The 21,109-nt window shown below is 47.5% G+C and overlaps 9 protein-coding genes across 9 annotated transcripts; 3 read left to right on the top strand and 6 right to left on the bottom strand.

Annotated features, from left to right (window-relative positions):
• Positions 1-556: 556 nt before the first annotated feature.
• Positions 557-946, bottom strand: F5147DRAFT_778471 (uncharacterized protein; the record flags this gene model as incomplete). The annotated part of the gene is made up of 2 exons (XM_041442137.1): positions 557-708; positions 760-946. The coding sequence occupies 2 exons, from the start codon at positions 944-946 to the stop codon at positions 557-559; spliced, it is 339 nt and encodes a 112-aa protein (XP_041288113.1).
• A 1,665-nt stretch (positions 947-2,611) lies between these two features.
• Positions 2,612-3,992, top strand: F5147DRAFT_394063 (uncharacterized protein). The gene is made up of 4 exons (XM_041429580.1): positions 2,612-2,808; positions 2,870-3,597; positions 3,651-3,866; positions 3,931-3,992. The coding sequence occupies exons 1-3, from the start codon at positions 2,697-2,699 to the stop codon at positions 3,789-3,791; spliced, it is 981 nt and encodes a 326-aa protein (XP_041288112.1). The 5' UTR covers positions 2,612-2,696; the 3' UTR covers positions 3,792-3,866; positions 3,931-3,992.
• A 56-nt stretch (positions 3,993-4,048) lies between these two features.
• F5147DRAFT_778469 (uncharacterized protein) lies at positions 4,049-4,738 on the bottom strand (the record flags this gene model as incomplete). The annotated part of the gene is made up of 4 exons (XM_041442136.1): positions 4,049-4,128; positions 4,177-4,272; positions 4,330-4,425; positions 4,651-4,738. 4 exons carry the CDS (start codon positions 4,736-4,738, stop codon positions 4,049-4,051), a joined length of 360 nt encoding a protein of 119 aa, XP_041288111.1.
• A 1,509-nt stretch (positions 4,739-6,247) lies between these two features.
• Positions 6,248-6,950, top strand: F5147DRAFT_656713 (uncharacterized protein; the record flags this gene model as incomplete). The annotated part of the gene is made up of 2 exons (XM_041434153.1): positions 6,248-6,437; positions 6,499-6,950. The coding sequence occupies 2 exons, from the start codon at positions 6,248-6,250 to the stop codon at positions 6,948-6,950; spliced, it is 642 nt and encodes a 213-aa protein (XP_041288110.1).
• On the bottom strand, positions 6,915-8,548 carry F5147DRAFT_717197 (uncharacterized protein). The gene is made up of 6 exons (XM_041438637.1): positions 8,296-8,548; positions 8,073-8,230; positions 7,834-8,011; positions 7,448-7,782; positions 7,071-7,394; positions 6,915-7,006 (listed from the first exon to the last, which is right to left on the bottom strand). Exons 1-5 carry the CDS (start codon positions 8,357-8,359, stop codon positions 7,110-7,112), a joined length of 1,020 nt encoding a protein of 339 aa, XP_041288109.1. The 5' UTR covers positions 8,360-8,548; the 3' UTR covers positions 6,915-7,006; positions 7,071-7,109.
• Positions 8,549-8,830: 282 nt separating this feature from the next.
• F5147DRAFT_393921 (cytochrome P450) lies at positions 8,831-11,395 on the top strand. Its single transcript, XM_041429579.1, has 13 exons — positions 8,831-9,023; positions 9,074-9,168; positions 9,222-9,313; positions 9,368-9,411; positions 9,468-9,605; positions 9,659-9,797; positions 9,848-10,101; positions 10,160-10,226; positions 10,283-10,546; positions 10,612-10,899; positions 10,957-10,989; positions 11,045-11,073; positions 11,124-11,395. The coding sequence occupies exons 1-13, from the start codon at positions 8,867-8,869 to the stop codon at positions 11,324-11,326; spliced, it is 1,803 nt and encodes a 600-aa protein (XP_041288108.1). The 5' UTR covers positions 8,831-8,866; the 3' UTR covers positions 11,327-11,395.
• Positions 11,396-11,463: 68 nt separating this feature from the next.
• F5147DRAFT_641757 (folate-sensitive fragile site protein Fra10Ac1-domain-containing protein) lies at positions 11,464-12,281 on the bottom strand (the record flags this gene model as incomplete). Its single annotated transcript, XM_041433065.1, has 3 exons — positions 12,161-12,281; positions 11,986-12,112; positions 11,464-11,928 (listed from the first exon to the last, which is right to left on the bottom strand). Exons 1-3 carry the CDS (start codon positions 12,256-12,258, stop codon positions 11,464-11,466), a joined length of 690 nt encoding a protein of 229 aa, XP_041288107.1. The 5' UTR covers positions 12,259-12,281.
• A 3,687-nt stretch (positions 12,282-15,968) lies between these two features.
• F5147DRAFT_393840 (uncharacterized protein) lies at positions 15,969-16,945 on the bottom strand. Its single transcript, XM_041429578.1, has 2 exons — positions 16,711-16,945; positions 15,969-16,648 (listed from the first exon to the last, which is right to left on the bottom strand). Exons 1-2 carry the CDS (start codon positions 16,854-16,856, stop codon positions 16,051-16,053), a joined length of 744 nt encoding a protein of 247 aa, XP_041288106.1. The 5' UTR covers positions 16,857-16,945; the 3' UTR covers positions 15,969-16,050.
• A 1,143-nt stretch (positions 16,946-18,088) lies between these two features.
• Positions 18,089-20,465, bottom strand: F5147DRAFT_393830 (uncharacterized protein). Its single transcript, XM_041429577.1, has 4 exons — positions 19,811-20,465; positions 19,539-19,760; positions 18,853-19,485; positions 18,089-18,803 (listed from the first exon to the last, which is right to left on the bottom strand). The coding sequence occupies exons 1-4, from the start codon at positions 20,220-20,222 to the stop codon at positions 18,211-18,213; spliced, it is 1,860 nt and encodes a 619-aa protein (XP_041288105.1). The 5' UTR covers positions 20,223-20,465; the 3' UTR covers positions 18,089-18,210.
• Between the last annotated feature and the right edge of the window lie 644 nt (positions 20,466-21,109).

Below are 21,109 nucleotides of genomic sequence, written 5' to 3'. Positions count from 1 at the left end.
AATTAATTATCATAACGCGGGCCACTACGTCATTGGACATACCGTCCGATGCAAGTATAGGGGAATGAATAATTCATCCGCCAGCGCTCCGCCAATATTGTTATGTAACCTCCCTCCAGTTTATGTTAATATCTTCGATTCATTTAATAGTTATACGAGATTTCGGGACAAATATAATTTTACAGATACATATGTGCGTCACAAATAACTTATTGGAATAAAGTAAGTAACCATCGAAGTGATAAAGTAGCGGAGTGTGAGTTATAGAGTACACTCGCAGCGCTTGCTGCGAGCTGCTGTAGGATAGGTACGGTATGTGGCTATAAAGTGGCAATCGGCCAAAAACAGTTATAGGAATGTAGGTAATATTATGCCAAGAAAGGGCCGCGTGAACCTGGCCGACTGTGCTGTGTATGCCCGCGTACACAGCCGGAACGCGGGGATCCTTGCTCAGCGCTCATGTCCGATAGAGTACTGATATCTAAGTGACGCAATATAACTGGATGCGGTGCATTAGGACCTAAACCAGGGTTTGAGGCACATACAGGAACCGACCTCAAGCGTCAGGGGAAGTGGAAATCTCCACATGTTCAAGTCCGCGCCAGAGCTCGCCAGATCTGCGAGCGGGTGCCCCTCCGTCTCGTGCTACCTCTTCGTGCTCGATCCCCTCCCAGAGCTCACCGGACCGCCGGGAAGGAGCAAGTCTGCCTGATGAGACTGTCAGTAAAAGATTCCGACTAGACATGTTTGAGAGATCACCTTCTGCAATGGCTGTTTGTGCAGGTGCTGCAGTGACCCTCTCATGAACGTTGTTCTTCCACAGAGCACCAACAGGGGTAACAGTAGAGGTGGTATCGGCGGTCACTGTCGCCGCTGGAATAGCAGCACCGAAAACAGAGAATGTGAGAGCAAGAGCGACTGTGAAGCGAGTAAAAGAAGTCAACATAATAGTAATGAAATTAGGTTAAAGATATGTGTTGGTGTGGATGAAGTTAAGATTAAAGGACTGTAAAGATCCAAAATGCTTGAAGTCTTCAAGCCATTTATACGAATGACTTTGCTTGGCAAGCACAGTGCGAGAGGCCCCGTTGACAACCAGTACGAGTCATATCGGGTCAATTCTACGGTGAAAGCACTGTTCATGCCGAATCAATGATAACTCTCATGAACGGAATAGGCAGTGAGTCGTGAACAATACCTGTTCCGAGAGGCATCAACGTCACCTTTTCATAGAACGAGGCAATCCGACAGCCTCAGCCACAGATTTTACAAAATTCATTCTGTACCTATCGCACGGAGCCGACTGACAGAAATAGCGCTCGGGAGCATCGGTATGAAGGCTCAGGGCTCTGACCGGGGCTTGATGAAACGCCTCAATCGCGGTTGTCAGGGATAGTAAGCCATGCGCGGGTGAAGAGGCCCTAGCGCGTGCAGAAATTATGTTGCTCGGTGTCCTGACATATTAGCAGGTGGCGAAAGGAGCTAACGGACCGAGCAGTGTGAGCAAAAGGTGACGGCATTTAATAATGATGCCATCTGACTCGAAAGATGAAATCCCTGCCACAAGAGTAGTCAAGACCAAGTGTCGTACACTGCCAGCATCCTCAGGCTGTGTCCAACTCACCATGAACACGAAACCAGTGTTGATGTCTAGTTTTGCTAGTCAGTTGTTGCAATGATTGTGAAGACCAAGAACGGAAGATTCAAAGAGGCCATGATTTGAGAAAGCTGTAGTACTAATGTTGGGCACAAGTGCTCAATGGAGGGCGGAATGATTAGTTAAACTTGGCTCAATCAATACTTTGTACTTTCTAAATTTGGTATGCGGTCCATTACTAATGATATCAGGCGGAGTCCTAACGGACTGTGAAATCTGGCGGCACGCTAGCGGCCGCATCGCACCAACGATCGTTTGTATCAAGTTTCAAATTTCAGCGTTCAACCGCATGACGACGATGGTTGCGATTGAATTCTTGTCACTTCCGACAGAGCTGATATGTCATATTCTATCCTTTCTTACTCCCAGGGATCTTTGTCGCTGTGCAATGGTCTGGTCTTTCCGTGATTATCATACATGTTTATCCTATGCTAACTTCCATTTGTGGCTAGACGTGTAAAATCGTACGGAATGCAGCTCAGAATTCTATCCACGTCCAATACAAGCTTGAGCTTTATGCTCAGGGCTTCACCGAGACAAGAAATCTAAATTCGATCGATGTTGACAGCAGGATGTCCTCACTCAAGAGATTGGCAACCTTATGGTCATCTGTTTGCCACGCCAGTATTATTTTCGAAGATACAGTGCGTGTCGGGAACCACTCATCAGAGGTACATGGCATGAAATGCAGGATTTGGTGGATGTGGGTCAATGGCAATATCTTCATTCGGGACTGCAACACAAATATCAAACTCTCTCATTCGTTCCCCATACACGAGCAGTTCTTCCAGGATCGGTTGCCGAGATCGGTGAGAGCGCTTGTTGTCGATCCTATTCAGGATCTTGTGGTCGTAGTCCCCTTTCCTGATATATGCATCGTGACCGGTGCCGAGCAAAATCGCCATATCTTTTCGGTGGATTTTCTGTCGGCTCCATCCCTGCTGCCACATCCAGATTCCTTGGATGCTTCCTTGAAGTGCCAACATTCTTTTGAGGAATCTGGCCGTTACCGTGTCACTTTAACGCAAGACCCTGTAATATGCGGGGATCGTATAGTTGTTTGCTATCACACGATGTTGGATCCACCAGGAATAGTGAGGCCCAACCTGTTTATACAAGTGATAGATTGGAGGAAAGGGCGTGCGAAGAGTGTAAGTTGACTTTACTTTTGAAACCCTGCCGCTCAGCATAAGCAGTATCCTTTACGTGAAGATGTTGCGGGTTTCCATCTAGTCGACGAACAGAAGTTTATTGTCATCGACACCCAGGGCATCATAACTTTGTACACATTAGAAGAACATGGATCACCTCTGCGCCGAGTCATGTATCACCTTCAGGAATCCGTGCGTGCGCCGTACTACCTATTTCATGCCACCCCATCGTTCCATGGTGCAACGGCTTGTCCAGATCTTGAGCCCGCCTACGTGCCCTCTCCGGAGTCGCAAATAATTGTTTTGGAGACTCTCACAAACGCATGCCCCGTTATTCTGGTTATCGATATGGTCATCTTCTCAGGAAAAGTCTTGCACTCAGAGACGCCTGTCGAAGTTCCCTGGTCGGAGTGGGGACCCCAGTATACGTGCTGCTTTCGGCATCATCCAAGCTGTCGAATCAGCGTGTTTGGCAGCAAAATAGCCTATGCTCTTCCTCGCTGTGCCCAGCCTTGGGAACTCAACTATAAAGTCGGAATAAGGCAAGCGCTCGACGATCATAATCGTTTCTATGTATACATCTTGGACTTCAATCAACGAGCCATCGCTCGTTCAAAAAATATTTACGACCCCGACTTACCCACCCACTTTCTATGCAAGCCTTTTGACCATTTCGATGTACGCTCCATCTCGACTCGTCCTTACATTGTTACCGTCTGCCGTGCTCGATTTTCGCCCATCTGCTTGTCCGGTTTATTCTTGGAACACGATCGACTTACTCTGACATGGGTAGGTGTTCTTAATTATGGATTTAGCGATGGTTCAACTAGGCCAAACCATAGTTGCGGAATGGCACGGTTCATATTCAGGTCGTTTCTTCTACAGGTGGAGCTCGATTCGGATCTTGTGCACTAGGATATATATCAGCAGTCGAGGGTGGCGGGGGTTATGATGAATGTCGTTGTCGTTTTCTTCCAACCTAACTATACTTTACCTCGACAGCCTTGTGTACTTCATTTATTCCCGCGGTTCGTGTTTGGGGTAGTGTGGATAGAAGTGTAAGTGATTGGATCTCGCTAGTTGGGTGCCATACTCATTTAACAATTTTTCTACGAAAACCAGGTGTGGGAATGTTCAAATAATACTTTTCAATCCCTCGATTCAGTGCCTCCTCGAATGAATGCTTCTTTCATTTTTTATCGCGCAAGGCACGCGAGACTCGTGCCCAATCACCACTGCTTTAGGAATCGACGATCTTGTCGTGAACGGCGTACTCAAATAAAAATCCTCCAACAGGACTTCCAGTGCGTTTAATAACCGCTAACGTCTCGGTGAGCACTGGTTAACCAACCAACTACACCGACTTACGTTGCCAAGAAGCTACGCCTTCGTGAATAGTGGGTTGCCGAAGACCTCCAGCGAATGTCTGTTGTGGTTCGTTTGCCCTATGATCTATTGCACGAGCTGTGGTGAAGCAGAAATGGTAGCTTGTTTAAGGACAAGTCGAGTGATCGTGTTTACCTCGGCTGGGCAATGCTTTCTCGTGGACATTTAGTTGCCACAAGGCACTATCGGCTGGCGTTGATCGGGCCTCCGCCGCATTTAGAACAGCTCGAACTGTGAGTGGTCAGTTCAAGCAGTGAACAACGAGCAATAATTTTTTGCCTCTATTTGCAACGATATTGTCGTGGACGGTTGGCACCGAATATGTTCCTGACACTGCTATTGCAACGTTCACATATAGCTGCAAAACAGATATTCCGAGATCTTCACCTTCTATATCAGGGGTAAGTTCATTCTACAGGTTACCGGTATTCATCTGAGCCATAAAACAGTACTGACCTGTGTCTCTAACGATAACAAGGGCAGCACACGGAATAAGAAGTATCCATACAGTGCAGATCAGAGAGAGAATGTTGGAGTACATCATGATGACGGTTGCGAGAGGTATGGCCTACGATCTTGATGGAAACCTCTTCTACAATCGAGCTGATCTTATAGCAGAACCCATGACTCGTGGACGTGAAGCCTTTGCAACTTTGAGAAATTGGGCTCGGTTCCCATTGAAAACTTCTTCCAAGGGTCTTCGTAAATCTGCTCCGAGCTCCATATTAGCTGCGCTTCGACGATGGAGCGGTGCCAGCGCGTAGGTAGTGCGCTCGATATATTGGAAGCTCGACTGCTTCGGCAGGAGTTCTGAAGTAGTCCTTCATACTATCGCAGGGCCATAATGTCTGACAAGCGTCCTTATCTTTCACATTGTAAGGTTCCGTACTACAGGCCATCGAGCCAATCAGTGGCTAATACATATTATCTTATTGTGCACTAAACAGATTATCTGATATTCATCCCACTTCCAAAGGCAGCCCTGTGTGAGTCTACTCCGTTCCACATCAAGACCCGTGTATTATTAAAACTGGTCATAGCCCATCGTATTGATCGGGACGAGGCAGATGCCGGGTATCCGTGGAGTCGAGCAGTGGCTTCAGTGCCATTGATGCAGCTCGGAGCCGGTTGGTCATGATCATCAAGCAAAGCCCGTTGATCGCAAGGAATGCAACCAAGGCAATACCGATGCACCATGGCGAGGTGAACCGTTTTGTGTTTGGGGTGCACACCCCATCCACTTCAAGCGAGATTTTACTTTGTTCCTCTTCCTCCTCTTCGGTTCTTTGTGTGAGCGGGGTATATTCTTTGTTGCTCATCTGATTGAATGTTGCAATCTCGCTGCTGCGACAATCGCGTGTATCGTCTGTCAGTCATCAGATGTGTGTTGTATTTCTCGGGCTTACCTAGCGCTGGCCAAGTGACAGGTTTGGGACTGAATAGATGGACGGGGTATTTATGCGGCTGAGAAGTTGGTCTGTGTCTTATTTTATTCCAAAACCTTGAATTAAAAAAGTTATTGTGCTCACGGCTTACAAAAAGTGCGCCGACATACTGCCATTGTGCCATGATCCATCTGATGCCGTGCCTTCCCGGGAGTCGCCATGATTGATTACCGCCAGTCTAACTGAACATGTGCCACACAGCATCTCCGAGTTACAGCACCCGCGCCGCAGATATTACTGCATTCATTTCACACGGAAGTTTACGATTGGGCTCTGCTAGGATAACTGATGGCATACTTATCAGGACTTATTGTAAGTTACTCCTGGGTGAGATTTAATCTTAACTTGGGATACTTTACCTGGTGAACGTTCATCCTGGGAGTTAGCGTTGACAACTCTCGTGCACAGTACTTATCGTTATGGCACTGCTCTGCACTATCCAAGTCCACCGGATCAGTTCGATCTGGGAATTCACGATAACGCCTGTCCGTCAGATATAGCAATGAACGGCACAGCAGTTCGTTCTCGGCACCGCACGATGCGGCTATATGTGTATCAGTTCACAGAAGCCCCTTGGATATGAACTGTTTCTACCATCTAAAGTCATAATGTCTTACTTGCGACTCGGACGCCTTCCACATACTTCTCCAGTATCGAGGTGGTCTTTGCGGGACCCCTCTAATGTCGTCTCCGCTTGCATTTCCGTTCTTGTGCTGGTCACGATAGTCAACGTGATCTTTACATTACACACTGTTTCTGTTCTCAATGAGCTCCTTCCCCAGACCCCTCACGTTCACTGTACGTCAACTGCGCTTTTACCATTTCAGGCCTGAAATTGACCTGACCATCTCGTTCACAGCTTATGTGGGTGACGACCACCCCTCCCAGCTACCACTAGAGCTGACATCCGTTGGTCTCGAACTCGAGAGCGGCGAAGGTCACTTTTCATTATACGATGATGATGACTGGGGCACGCTTTTCCCCTCAGACGGGTTTGTCGCTCTGGGCCCGAATAACCGCACATTCCTAGTCTCCCTCTACCATCAATTCCACTGCCTAGATATCATCCGCGTCGGCTATGTGGTGAATCGCACGCATGCTGCAGAGCATATCCAGCACTGCTTGCGATATTTACGGCAGGCATTGCTGTGTAACGCTGATACCACACTGGAAGTGGATATTCCACAAATATCTCCGGACGATGGGAAGTTGTATCACACTGCGAACGGGGTGGGTTCGGTTCACAGGTGTAGGGATTGGACGGTATTGCGGCAGTACATGCTAGAACACCCAAGTACGCCGTTCGAATAAGGGGAGTGGGGTCATGTGCGATGCTTTTTGTAATGCCAAATTGATAATTCTATTAGCTAGATACGTCAAAGATACGTCATAATTAATTTCTGGTGTGTATGTCCAAATACACCACCATACCACTACAACAAGGTTCAAGATACCTTTAGTATCAAGGTGTTATACAGGCGAAGCGCTTTCGTAATGGCCAGCAGGCCCCATCTCGACCTCTGCAATCTCAATCTCCTCGTGACGCTTCATACGGGTGAGATCGAAGTCTTTCATCCGAATATCCATATCGGTTTCGACCATGCTGTGTTCGACAGTGAATTGGGTACCCGTAGTGCCTGTGTCGCCTCCACGGCGCGCGATCCATTCAATACGAGTGGACGTTATTGCCTTGGTGGTATGCTCTGATGAAATTCCCAAGCTAACCCGAATAATAATGAGGGTAGGTGCGATGCCCTAAAATGGATGCGTAAGTAAGCAAAGAGCGGAAATTAAAATTTGGTACTCACGTATACTTGGGTGGCAATCACCGCCACGATACCTTGTGAGGGGTGTTGGATCGAGAAGAGTACGACGAACACGAATTGTGTTATAAGATAGAGGGCACCACTTTCGATGATGAGCATCATCGCGCGATGGGAGGCGCCTTGGCCGATGACTATAGGCGATTCTTTCACAACACGAGAGGAGATCCAGATGCGGTAAACTATAAGAGAGGTGACGACGAAATTGGTGGCAAGAGGTAGGATATATCCTGCGAGCCCCAACCCCACCGTAGCGGGGGGAGGGGCAGGTGCAGTGGGGTCCATCGTAATGACAAGGTGGAGTACCTCCATTATACAAGCTATTCGAATTTGTCACTGACTTGTTGATTACTCGAAGCAGGAGGACGTACCGAAGCCACCGAAGGCAGTAAGAAGGGGAAGTATGACTACATAGTAGTTCCTATCCCAAAGCATCCAGCAGCGGTAGACGAGAACTAGGTCACCGACGAGATCCGTGAACGAGATAAGGAAATCTGCGCCCAAAAGACCAGGAGTCTCCGCGGAAAACCCATCGACGCCTGTTGACTCCTATCGAGAAAATTGGTATGAGGATATATGTATTTTCTAACGATTTGATAGGGAAACCCACAAGAGTTGTATAAAAATGATTGAATTCGAGTGCAAAATGTGCAGTGCAGCAGAAAAAGAGCAAACAGTTGGCAAAAACAACAGGGCTACTAAGGTTTGGCGAAGGTCGTTTTTGACTCAAGACTATCCATGAGACGATGAAAAGAATGCAGTAACTGCCTGTACGTGAGCGCTCGCCAGTGAGTATTCACTGAAAAACCCGTTGGAACTTGTGGAGTCCTTACCATACAAGACTGCCTCACAACCAAAGCCAATCAAAGCTGCTATATCAGTTGGAGAGCCTGACATCGCATAGAACAGCCTTGACAGTAGTGAACAGGTATTGTGTTGGTATGATGGTGCTGGCGGTGGTCAACGAAGGGAGCGCGCAGCAGCCTGAAGGCACGGAAAGAATGATTTGTTTTCATTCTGATGATCAAACCGAGAACCTCGTGAGATACGGCCAGCGGCCGGGTGGACACACATGGTAGTTTATTAATACCAAGCACCTAATAAGGTTAAGAAGTACTCTCGCAGCATGCGTCTACTTCCATTCAAACTCCGCGGCTTCATCCTAGGTGTCCTAGTACAACCGGGCGGGCAAAACGAAAAATCACATACTAGTTGTAGAAAAAAAATTGGTGACCTCTCAGTCATTGAACCACAACTTGAAAGTCGTTGTGAATCGCGGGAGACTCGTACCGAGTTCATGTCGGTCGAGTGCGGCCAGTCTGAGGCGGCGCTAATCTCCTTCTCACATTAAGTTAGCTTGTTGTCATCAGCGTCTGATGGCCATTGCTCAGCCTTTTTTGGTCGATGGCCTTAATCCTCCTTCGTCCTCTCATGCCTCTTCTGAGAGTCTGCGGGTCGACCATCTTCGCTTTCATTATATGGAGGCTCATTAAACGTCTTCGTGCTCTAAACTCTCCTCTCACTCACATCCTCGGACCAAAGAAAGAGCATTGGCTCAAAGGTAGATACGCTTCTATGGCGATACCACGCTTTAATCTTGAGATGTGTCAGGCAATTATCACCGTATATTCCAAGATGGTCTGCGGTATAACCTTGATTTGGTTCAGAAATACGGCGGGGTAGTCAAGATTTACGCCCTTCTTGGGGTGAGCTCCCTCATTTCGGATGTCTTATGTCCACTTTACCCGAAATTGTCTAGCAAGAGCAACTGTACATATCAGATCCACTTGCTTTGCATCACATCATTGTGAAAGAGCAAAATGTCTACGAGGAGACCGATATGTTCATCATGTGAGTTTGACAAGTGCTTATGCCGTGTAAGCTGATAACACCGCCGCCTGATAGGAGCAATCGACTTATCTTTGGCGAAGGCCTTATAGCTACTCTTGGTGAGTATACAGAAGACTTACTTAACGAAGCGTGTGTATATCATCCTATTTCAAAGGCGAACAACACAAGAAGCAGCGTAAGATGCTAAATCCAGTATTCTCTCTCGCAAATATGCGTGGTTTGCTGCCTGTAATCCAGCCTATCGCTGATCAACTACGCACGATCTTGAATGCAAAAATTCCAGCTGATGGCTGTAAGTTGCGTAATATTTGTTCGAATATCGTTTGTTCACCTATTTATTTGCAGCGGTTGCGGAGGTCAACTTACTTCCGTGGTTGTCGAGGGGGGCATTGGAATACATATGTCAAGCAGCGATCGGACACTCATTCAATGCACTTGATGCGACAAAAGGAAACGAATACTTGGAAGCCATCAGGACACTTGCGTGTGTGATTTGTTTGTTCCCACCAACACTCCTGAAACTAATCCTGACAGACCATCCACACTTCGTCTAATCTTCCTCCGTCCGTTTATTCCAATGTTTGTGCGACGATTTTCCTTGTATTGGAGGAACAAGATGATGGATTGGGTGCCGGGTGACGCATTGAAAGATCTTCGTCATGTGGTAAATGTGATGGACACCACCAGCAAGAGGATTTTCACCGAGAAGAGAGCAGCCTTAGAGAATGAAGGCTTCGTCGGAATCGCGGGGAATCGCATGCAAGGAAAAGATATAATGAGTATCATGCGTCAGTCACCTTCTTTTCACACACGTAAACGTTCCACTAATGAAATGGCTACTGCCAGTGCAAGCCAATGCGTCTTCTTCCAATGACGATCGATTGACAGACGCGGAATTGCTGGGCCAAATGAAGTGGGCGTTATTTACATACCCTGCCAGCGTGAATCCCAGACTCAGTATCCTTTTAGCACGATCATCTTTGCGGGCTTCGAGACCACTGCCACTGCCATATGCCGCATTTTTTGGATCCTGGCCCAAAAGCAGGACGTTCAGGCACGACTACGAAGCGCAATCCGCCAGGCTAAACGAGACTATGCGGATGCGCAAGGCCTGTCTAGCCCTTGGGAAGACGTAGAATTACCCTATGACACGCTTATGGGGCTGCCTTATCTAGATGCCATAGTCCGTGAAACACTTCGAGTGTATCCACCGACTTCTCTTCTCAGCCGAACGTAAGTTTATCTTGCAACACCACCTGAAACACTCACCAAACATTTTCGTTTCGGCTGCATTTTAGTGCTCGTCAGGCTTCCATTCTTCCATTGCACCAGCCAATCAAGTCTGCATCCGGCGAAATGATTTCTTCGATCCATGTTCCAGAAAATACGACGCTTATAATTTCTATCTTGGCTTCGAATCACAACAAGGAGATTTGGGGCGAGGATGCCTCGGAATGGCGTCCAGAACGATGGTTGTCACCTTCTGGCGAGCGCCTTCACCTTGGAGATGGCGAAGGTAACTCCACGAACGGTGCAAGTCTGGGAGTCAAGAATGGCATCAAATATCCTGGCGTGTATGGTTTGATGTAAGTGACAGAAAACTTGTGGTGTTACAGAAGGGCTGAAACCCGTGGTCAACGCAGGATGACGTTCCTCGGCGGCGGTCGTGCTTGCATGTGCGTAATGTATCGTTTTGTAATGCGTGCATAGCCATTGATGTTATTGATGTAGCGGTTTCAAGTTTGCGGAGATGGAAATTAGTGCGCTCTCTTGTCCTTTCCGCATGCAGAGATGAACTAAGTTATTACAGAACAAGTCGTCACGACCCTCATCCCACGAATACATTTCGCGCTGCCTGCATCGACAGATAGAAATGGACACGTCAAGGAGATCTACTGGAAGATGAACGGGCTACAAGTTCCGGTAGTACGACCACCAGCCGGGGACAACGTGACAGCTCAAGTTCCATTGGACCTAAGAAAAGTACGCGAGCAAGACTTCGTAGTGAATTAGCCAAACTAGCTCGAGCAGGTGAAGACGTACACATTTGCACATTTGAGTGCACCTGCATGCTACACAATGCAATCTAATGTACATCTTGAGAAGCACGAGACTTCTGAAACCTTGGTATGTAGTAAGTAAAACTAGGGTTAGCTACCGCTGTTCCTCGTTGGTAATAGGGTTGGTGAGGCGTCCCGATTCCGTTTGTGAGCTCGCGGAGACCGCGAACGTGAGCTTCGTCTTCGTCGGGCGCGATGCTGCTCATCATCGATGTCATCAAGCTCGACATCCTTCGTGCGGCTTCTGGACTTTGGTGCCCTTCTATCTTCATCCATCTTAACTTTATCACTTTCGCCCGTCTTAGCCTCCACTCCCTCGTCTTCGCTTCTCTTTTCGTGTTTCCTCTTCCACATGATCTTGCGCACGCACTTCGAACACAGAACGACTTTCACAAGGGCTTCTTTCCTTTGACCGTGCTCTTCATATGTAAATGGCAGCTCAAGAGTCGTAAGTGAAGTAGAAGACGCGGCGTGTTCAAGACAGCGAGCGTTCGCGCATGTCGTCTCGCCCGTTCCAGAGAGAACTTCTGTTTCTGTGCGCCAGCGGAGACTGAACTAGACGATCGATGATCAGCCCACCGAACGCACGCAGTAGAGAGGCGAAAGGCATACGTTTCCTGACCTGTAATGCTTGAGATCGCAAATCGCGAATTCGCGGTAGAGACTTTCGTAGTATTTCTGCGCTAGCCGGTCGTTCCATGATGTACTGGCTTCTTCGTCTGCGCCATCTCGTAGGAACCTTTGAGAAGATGTGAAGAGGTGACTTGGAAATTTGGGCGCTTCTTACTTGTGTGAGGCTTTCAAAATGTCGAACTCTGTGACTGGAGTTGGGGCAGCAGCAGTCGTCTTGCGATTAGAGACATATGGCTTGTATAATGCTGACATATGAGATGGGAATGGGTTCGCGGTAGCTTAGTAAGGTAGATTGTTTAATTTGGCTAGTCAAAATAAGCTTTCGGGCAACTCAACTTGAAGTTAACTTGACTCGGAAGGGCAGGGGGGCATCGGTAAGAAACGTTTCGTTATTGTATTCAAGCCATGATGAATACACTGCTAGGTGACACACAGGTGGCCAGGTAATACGACTAGTCATCGCATTCTTCATGCACACTTGAATCACATAACGACTCTCGCCGAAATCAAGAAGTGGCTACATTCTTGGTAGGACTGCCCTCGTGGCTACACTTTGGCTCGAGTCATAAATACAAAGAATGTCTTGTCACGAGGCTGACTCTCTCACTCGATTATACCCAAACACTGGCGCGTTGCCGAAATCACAAACGGTTCCCGGATCTTTTGCGTCGTTCGAACATTTCGCGCGCCGAGTCACTGCATTATCAGAACATCGGCGGGCGCGTAAGAGAGCATCCGAAAGCCACAGAGGCCCAATATACAGCCAAGCGCTATTTTTACCGAACTTTTTGGAGCTAGTTTGACACGTACGTGTATTGCCCATGTCCATATCTTGTTTGAACGCTCTCGACAACCTTCCAGTGAACTTTACTAACATGCTTTCAATGATACAGTTCCAGCAAGTACTCGAAGCTTTTGCGCGCCTTGATCGTTTCGGAACTTTAAAAGGTACCAAACTTCCGAAGTTATTTCAACCACATGTCATGTATTATTTTCGGCAAGGGAAGATTTTTTCTTCCTTGCTGAGGCTGTGAGGGTCCACTGACCATACTGAAGAACACTGGCACGTTGTCGAAATCACAAATAGTTCTCGGATCTCAAATGTGGCATTTCGCGCGCCTAGTCACTGCATTACATGTCATCAACCACTGCCACTTTGATCTCATTGATTAGTATCCATGGATGCACATTCCCTTTCTACCTGAATTCATCCTGAAACACTGTAAGTACTGGATGGCGGTATATCAAGCACGAATGCGATCGTTATACTTCCACCAAGTTCCCCCGTTAGCTTATTCTCATCCTCTAACATTATGGTCCTAGTCTCGAATGATCCTAGTTGGTGGTCAACCATTAATGCGGAACTTATTGGCAGCTACTTTTCAGGTTTGTTCAGAGCCAGCCGCATGATGACTGTGATGACTCGATTAACCTTGGCTGCGGTTTCACAGTTGCCGCCTGTGCTGCGGTAATATACGATTGGGGTGAGAAATGTTAAGTATAAAAAGACCACTAACATTATGGAACTTCTAGGACTTACGTTCGGACAAGAGGTAGGTCGACACCATTACAGGAGCAGCCATCTCACTGACAACATCTTTATAGGTGGAACTGGTCTGGGTGAGCGGACTCCCACATCAAAAGCACGATATGAAAATACCACAACTAATTTGCGGCAGAGGCAACGGTGGTCCATGATGACCGTTCTGTATCTTGTTGTGTGTAGCTTTTTTTAAGCGTGGTTAGCAAGTTGACTCACGCGAACTCATCCTAGGCACGATACCTTGGAATAGGACTTATTGTGTACGTTTCGACGTCCAAGTCATTGGTGTTGCGCTCATTACCCATCTCTCACGATTAGGATCAACATGTTGAGTATGTCTCCTCGCATAGATTCTGTTTCTTTCTTGTGACGTGAGGCATACAGGCAATCTTCCAACATTTTCGATGACAAATTTAGTGAGTATTCCACTCCGATGCTTTCAATTCCTGTCCAAACGACTGAACTACCATGTAGGGGTGAGTTGTATTCCCGAACAACTCGTTGATTCAACATAACAGCTCCAACAGTTGTGAGTTTGTTTTATGCCTTTGATCCTCAGAAACTAGTAATTGATGTTTGGTGGATTTATCAGGCCTTATCATGTACGACGCATTTAATTGGACGGGTGACGTTGTAAATGTAATACTGGGCAGTCAGTTATGCACCTCCCTGATTGTGTGATATTGACTTGATTGAAATATCATGCAAGTCATCATGATCGCTCGGTTGCATGCCATGTATCAGCGATCTAGAAAGGTGCTGATATTCCTCGTTGTCACCTTTCTGGTCATCAAAATTGCTAGTGTAGTGATGATCACAATAATGACGATACAGATTTCATGGGGTAAGGTTTTATAGTGTATGAAACATTCAAGTGCATCAGGCTCATTAACAAGTACCAGAGGAATTCGTTCTCTCCGGTACCTATCTGTGCAGCATTGACTTTGCGAGCGATTCTAAATTTCTGAGTCCCACGACTTGGATACTTGGCATTGTATGGGAGGTCCTTGCACTGTGTCTCGCAGTCTGGATTGCTGTGAAGCACTTCTGTGAACTGCGAAGACACTCAGCAGGAGGTACTATCAGGGACTGTTTCACGGTGTTAATGCAAACTCACATTAGTTACTTTGCAAGGTGAGCTCATAATGTGGATGTGATTCTCTTGTTCTGCTGAAGTTTTGCACGTGCTAGTTTTTTGGCTGTCTCTTGCTTGGAAATGGCTATATTCTCTCCATTGCTCTCAGCGGTATGCCGATCTGTCACTGACTTCTACGTGCGTTAACGATTCATCAATTCTATAGGATATGTATTCCCTGGGCGCTCGGATTTCTATTGGTTTCGCTCACATCTTCGAGGTGGTTCAGATGTCCGTGCTGGGACCACGCCTCATCCTTGGCGTTCGAGAATATCACGCCAAGCTCGTGGCCGACTCCGATACAGCAAGCGCTATGAATTCAATCGCTTTCCAGGAACGTGTCCATGTGGAAACTAGCAGTAGCGTGTAGTACGGGAGATGTTCGATGTGATTTACAATCAGTGGATAGTCTGTAGTGAGCGGTCTTGTTTCTATTTATTCCAAGTTTTGTCGTCGTACTACTTGCTTAAGTTATTGGAAATATATCTGAAAGAGACATACTCTGAACAATACATCCTCGATTTCCAATCGGACTTAGCCTAGTTTTCCTGAATTATTAGTCTTTTGATGAGCTTGTGCGATAACAAAGTTCCCATTGGCTCTGTTGTCTGAAGTGACATTCTCACTCGTACCGCTTACTATTTAATCAGCTTCGCAATATGTGCTTTCGTACCCTCCCTCGGTGAATCCGTGAGTTGACCTTCATGAGTTGACCTACTAAGTACTAGCTCTGCGCTCTGGCGTAGTTGTCCAGCCTAACTTCAAGGCTACTTGAGTCGGATCAATTTCTCTAATCAATACTTCATTCTATTTGATATGCATCAAGCTGATTATAATCTGCCTTAAATATCCTTCCTAAATCATATCCATATGCATATACATGACAGTGCACACGATATAAGCGAGTAGTTAAACCAGCACCAAGACTCTCTTCAGAAACTAACCTCCGTCCGTCTTTTCAAAATCACCGATGACTACCCTTCAGTCTCTGGAGAAATGCCCATGTTACTCGCGTCAACGATGCGGTGGTAACGGCCACCCGCGCGTGCATCGAGCGGACGACGTTCGGCCAATGCCATATGTATGTACCATCGAAGTGTCTTCTCGGGACAGTACGGCTCGTCCATGTCGAAATACATGGGGCGCATGTGCTCTGGGCAGCTTGCGCTGCGAACAGGCGTTAAAGGATAACCATTAATCATTTCGCTGAGGACGGTCGGGTCCTGTTCATGCGAAATCTCATCGTATTGGGAGTATGGCCAGTAGGATTGTGGATAGGCTGGCACAGGAGTCGAGACGGCGTCCTGGGATGGAACCTCCCGAATATTTACGTGTGAGCTGTGTGCGGAGTGCGAGAGTGTTGGATTTAAGGCGCGGGTGGTGGGAAGAGGGGGAGCGGGAGCGGGGGGAGGATGGATATTCGAGCGATCAGTGCTCGACTTAGCACGAATACGTTCTGCCAGTCTGCCACTGTGAGTATGGTTGTCTGGGGTCCATCGTACATCCGCCGAAGTTGGTCAACAGTGGCCTCATGCTCCTGTTTTCTGTGGGGACCGGAAGGGTAGGCTTCTTGGCCACTTGTACCCGAATTATAGATAGGAATTTGGGGCTTTATATCCTTCGAGTTTAAAGAAAGTGCTCTGAAACCACGGTGAGGGAGGCCCTCAGTTGGTTCGGGGGAATGGGGAAACTTGGCCAGCAAGTCAGAGTCCGCGCGTGTGTCAACGTTTGCGCGAGCTGGCCCATGGTAGTAGGTATGTTGTGACAGTTTGCCATGATAGATGTCGAGTATCCCTGGAGCTTGCTTGACATACATGATGTCGGACTTTTTAAGGGGAGTCTTGCCACGGTATGCGGGTTTGGAAGAATCGTCACGAAGAGGCTCGCGCTTTCTCCCTTCTGAATAGAATCCGTATGGCATTGATTTGGAATGCTTAAGCGGCGCCTTCTGGTCGTCGTTAGACCTGAAGGGGGGGAGAGGTATATTGATTAGTATGATGACGATGAGTAGACCGCGGAGACTCACTTTTGGAACATTTTCTTGAACGAATTCATGATTGATATGGATAAACGAGGGATGTACGGTCGCAAAGAATATGAGGAGGTAGTGTCTGGTAGTGTAGAGAATCTGCATATCAGTATATATAGGTTCGGCTGCTGTGGATGCACCATGGCCACAACTGCAAAGCAATTTCTCAATATCCGAAAACGATTCAAATGTGGAGGCTATGGCAAATGTTCTGATTGCCCACCTATAGTCAAATCAATACTATCGTCGCCCCATCTGCATTACAAAGGTAGAATATGTGACAACGAACCAATTATGGGCACAGTTGCCACAAGCCAGTCCAATGAATTCACCACACATCCTGCTCATTGATGTCTCGAGCTCAAAGCTTGTGCTCAATGAAATTTCCGGTAATGACGTACAGCACGCTGGCTCGGATGCACGGGACACAAGGATAAGGCACGACACGCGCAGCGTCTCGCTGAAAAAACGGCCAACTTTTCCTTTTAGTTGTCTCACTTGACAAGACCATTCAGCATACCTTTAAAGCGTAGTGCATCCGACCGGCTATATTTTAGTCCAATTTGCTCAACATCAATAAAGATGCATGGAGTGCGTTCAAGGCTGACATCTCGAGCAATCTGAAGGCAATTTAAACAGTCAGACAAGCATTGATATTAAGTCTAACAGAGTTACACACATGATCACTATGGCCTTTGGTTTGCCTCGAAGATGGGCTCGGGACCGATAATAGCCCTGAATGAGGCTTACATCGTGGAAGTGCTGAGATACTCTAGCTCCTATCGGAATGAGCGGATTACTGCTCTGAGGCATGAAGGTCTAGTTACCTGTTTCATGGTCAAATCTGCAACTCAGCTTCACTTACTCTGACTGTACAATCCGTTCCCATGTATAGCATCAGAAAAGCCCTCACGGAGCTATGGTCGCCAATGGCTTTTGCTTTGGGAGGGCAATCAGAAGCTTTACCTATATTTCACTATGGGAGCGGAGCGGGTCGGTTAGCCTTGCCTTCCGACGCCGACAGAATTTCATTTGTATCGTCAGTTTCATAACCATGTTCAATCAGCGGATCGGAAAGACCTGAAAGAATGCACACTTCGTCTATGGGATCACGGATGGGAATTAGAAGATATCCGTAAAGCTCTTGGTGTCTCGCGCACGCCGCAGAAGCTATTTCGCTGGTGACGGATAGTTTCTTGGATTTGTTTTATTATAGATATACTGAGCTGAGTGTAAAGACACGAAACAAATAGCATCGTGTGATTAAAAAGTGTTGGTATGCTCTAGGAATTAAGAGCCTGAGGAATCATGTTGTAGACGGCTGTGCAGTGTGCGTGGCTTCCTTCAGGCTTTGTCATGACTTACATAATTACAATTGACAAAGGAGCCCTAACGCAGAGTCATTAGGATGATTCGTCTACTCGAGTTGGATACCTACAGGAGACGAGGGGCACATGGGCAGGTATCAGACATAAATAGTATGAATGTAGTGTAAAATCACTGTGAAAGTGAAGGGCTGCTGAGCGTAGCCCAGGCCTGAGTAGCTGTGAATTTGGCTAGAAAATTATCCATATCTGATACTGATTCCTCTGTTGGTGAGCCTGGTGGTTGTACCTGTCGGTTATAGGCTTCTGCATCAAGCACATTCAAACAGGCTACAAGGAAACGCCACATAAGTGCATTTGTGGGCGAGCACGCGGGAAGCTCTCTAAAACGCTGAAGACAGTACTTTGTCATGCCACATTCCACACCGTCTAAGCTCGCCCATTCATCGAAGGGGCGCAATCTCGGTGGTAGAAGGACTCCATTCTCGTAACGCAAGGAAATCCAGACGAAACACCACATAAACGACTCCAGATCATGGCGATATAAGTGTTTCACTTTGCCTCGTTGACCAGTGAGAAGATCGAGCGCCATGAACGGCATCGTTCTGGTGCGTTCGTTGCCCCGAGGTCCTGGGCCATCCGCCAACGAGGATAGATCGTAGTTGTTTAAAACGCCTGTCTGTTTCCCGTCTTTCCAGTACCACATCAGGTTTCCAGGGCTCACATCTTGATGACAGACCCCTTCCTTCCACAGAGCAAGGTGGCCTGCATACTATGTCAGCAACGAGCCATGTAAATTCAATGAAACACGTACACAAGATACACTGACGCCAGATGTCGAAAAGCTCTTTGCCCTGAAGCTCTGTGATTGGCTTGAGCTTCCGAAATACAAGAATGTAGAGCATGCGACTGGCCGTGGTAGAGTCTGGAACATCGAGCACTTCCCGGATGACAGATGCGGGATTCGTAAACGTGTGGTGCCAAAGGAGCTCAGGAACATGGTCTTGGACAGCTGCGTGCCTCTTAGTGGTCTCCTCAACCTTTTTCAGGATCCCCGGCTCGCTAGTGCGATTTGCCTCTCCCCAAAATATCTTGGCCACCATCCCATCCGGAAGGTTACCGTATTTCTTCGTGAGTGCCTCGCTAGTGACAGCGACCAAGTTGGTGGCCCGTCCTTGAAGTCCGTAGTGTGTCACTCTTTCGTCGTGGCTGGTGTTAAGCAATAGATCCGCCGTTCCGAGTTCTTTATTCTGGATATTGAATTCGCTGCATCGTTTCCCCCGAACTGGAACTGGGATGAAGTCCTTGTTTCGGCCCCAATCGTGAACCTTGAAGCGTTGTAAAGTATGCAACAGCACCATAAATCGCGGGAGATCTTGAATGAAATTGATACCTGAGCATTGAACGATCCCTTGCAGATCATAATACCAGATCCACATCACATCGTCTGAAAAAGTGGTGGTAAGACCGCGACCAATCTCAAGAGACGAACGAACCCACCGACGACAATAATGTTCAGAAGGTAATTGACTCCAAGATTGGCCGCAAAAATTTCGGCAGCGTACAGACCTGTCTGGACGGTGACATCTAGATCTGTGTCCGTGTCCTCAGGATTCATCTTAGATTTTTTCGCGGTGGATTCCAGAGTGTCTGCAGCTTTGCGCTTGGAGCTAGACCCGTCCTTGGAAGGTTGTGCAGTAGTAAGGCCGGAAGATTGGACTGCTGCTGGGCTGATTTAGTTTGATCTTGAAATCGAAAATGAAATCGCTTACGTGCAGTGTCGGACACAGGTTGTGTTACTGGGGTCTGCGAAGGGCCTGGCGTAGGGACTTCATCCTTAAGATGATCCACTGGCAGATATTCTGGCTTGGTAGGGACATGATCTGTCACTGTATATGTAGAGGGCGGTGGCTTAATCCCTTCCGTCCTCCCTGGCGTCTTCCTCTTGAACTCGACATCTTTCCAGAGGTGATTGTTCAGTTTTGCCGTTGCATTCGTGTCCATATGAGCCTTGAGCTTCGTATTGCGCTGCTCGTCATCCTTCTCGTCGTTCTTCTGTGTGCCCGTCTGTTTATCCTTCTTGCCGCCCTTTTCATCCTGGAAGAGAGCACATGCGCTATTCAAAGAAAGAATCGTGAGGTTCCGAGTTGATTTTTTAGTCTGGTGGTTTTGGTGCATGGGCATATTGTTCTGTTGGCAGATCACGGTGGATTAGGGGTCCCACAGGCATAGCATAGGAGAGGAACTCCGAGGCTTGGTCAGCAGAGTAGCATGGGTCGTTGGTCAGCAGGGTAGCATAGGTTGTCAGTAGCACACACACGGGCTGGTAGAGCATCTCTCTGACTCTTGGTTCGAGTCCAGTCACCCTGTCCAACAGCAGGGACAGGAGCACGCATCTTATGGATCTTGATCTCTTCAAGACAAGCGAGCGCAATGTTAGTGGCTCGCCGTGGAAGTTGTTTTCTACTCCTAGATGTACGCTTGCGATCGTTGTAAGCAAAAAGACGTCTGATCAACGAACTCATACCAAACACCCACTATTCGTTGAGGGCTGTCGTGACGTCAGAAGACTTTACTGACGTAGTTGAAGCCTGTCCGTTTCAAACCGGCAGAACTGCCTTGAGGCACCTTGGCAGGAGGTCGGGCTGCTTAGTCTCGGGAGAGGAAGAAGCGCGTTGTAGGAACGCTTGCAGCATGGCATCTGCATTGCACTCTTTAGCTTGCTCTATTTCGCATTGAATCTATAGGCGGACTTGCTTAAGCCTTGATGGGATGTCAGGTTCTACTCAATATAAACAGGAAATGTGCGCACTTGACGCCAAGCACCCCGATGTTCTCGCTGACGACGGAAGCCCCACGGCTGTTTGGGATATTACTAGAATCATGACCTGGTGCATTGGCGCGTGGCGGAGTATATGATGTTCTCGCCAGCAGGGGAAATGACACTAGGTGTTCAAATGATGACTACGCTGACTGAGTGTTGTGAGCAGAGCTAGTGATGGGGAGAAAACTAAGAGGACAAGAAAGACGACTGCTTCCTGATATCCGGTCGACCAATGTGGTCGAACATC

The sequence above is a fragment of the Suillus discolor genome, assembly GCF_016758755.1.
Source record: "Suillus discolor strain FC423 chromosome Unknown F5147scaffold_71, whole genome shotgun sequence".
NCBI lineage: Eukaryota > Fungi > Basidiomycota > Agaricomycetes > Boletales > Suillaceae > Suillus > Suillus discolor.
This window is presented reverse-complemented; position numbering and strand designations above follow the sequence as displayed.

Coding starts and splice junctions, on each gene's coding strand:
- F5147DRAFT_393830 (XM_041429577.1), bottom strand. CDS start 20,222: ATGCCCATGCACCAAAACCACCAGACTAAAAAATCAACTCGGAACCTC. Junction 19,761..19,810: donor ACCTGTGTCCGACACTGCAC/GTAAGCGATTTC, acceptor TCAGCCCAGCAG/CAGTCCAATCTTCCGGCCTT. Junction 18,804..18,852: donor CTGGCGTCAGTGTATCTTGT/GTACGTGTTTCA, acceptor CATAGTATGCAG/GCCACCTTGCTCTGTGGAAG.
- F5147DRAFT_394063 (XM_041429580.1), top strand. CDS start 2,697: ATGCGGGGATCGTATAGTTGTTTGCTATCACACGATGTTGGATCCACC. Junction 2,809..2,869: donor GGAAAGGGCGTGCGAAGAGT/GTAAGTTGACTT, acceptor CTTTACGTGAAG/ATGTTGCGGGTTTCCATCTA. Junction 3,598..3,650: donor ATCGACTTACTCTGACATGG/GTAGGTGTTCTT, acceptor GCCAAACCATAG/TTGCGGAATGGCACGGTTCA.
- F5147DRAFT_717197 (XM_041438637.1), bottom strand. CDS start 8,359: ATGTCAGGCTCTCCAACTGATATAGCAGCTTTGATTGGCTTTGGTTGT. Junction 7,783..7,833: donor TACTGCCTTCGGTGGCTTCG/GTACGTCCTCCT, acceptor AAATTCGAATAG/CTTGTATAATGGAGGTACTC. Junction 7,395..7,447: donor TGATTGCCACCCAAGTATAC/GTGAGTACCAAA, acceptor CATCCATTTTAG/GGCATCGCACCTACCCTCAT.
- F5147DRAFT_393921 (XM_041429579.1), top strand. CDS start 8,867: ATGGCCTTAATCCTCCTTCGTCCTCTCATGCCTCTTCTGAGAGTCTGC. Junction 10,900..10,956: donor CCTGGCGTGTATGGTTTGAT/GTAAGTGACAGA, acceptor TGGTCAACGCAG/GATGACGTTCCTCGGCGGCG. Junction 10,990..11,044: donor GGCGGCGGTCGTGCTTGCAT/GTGCGTAATGTA, acceptor TTATTGATGTAG/CGGTTTCAAGTTTGCGGAGA.
- F5147DRAFT_393840 (XM_041429578.1), bottom strand. CDS start 16,856: ATGGTGCATCCACAGCAGCCGAACCTATATATACTGATATGCAGATTC. Junction 16,649..16,710: donor TTCAAGAAAATGTTCCAAAA/GTGAGTCTCCGC, acceptor CCCCCCCTTCAG/GTCTAACGACGACCAGAAGG.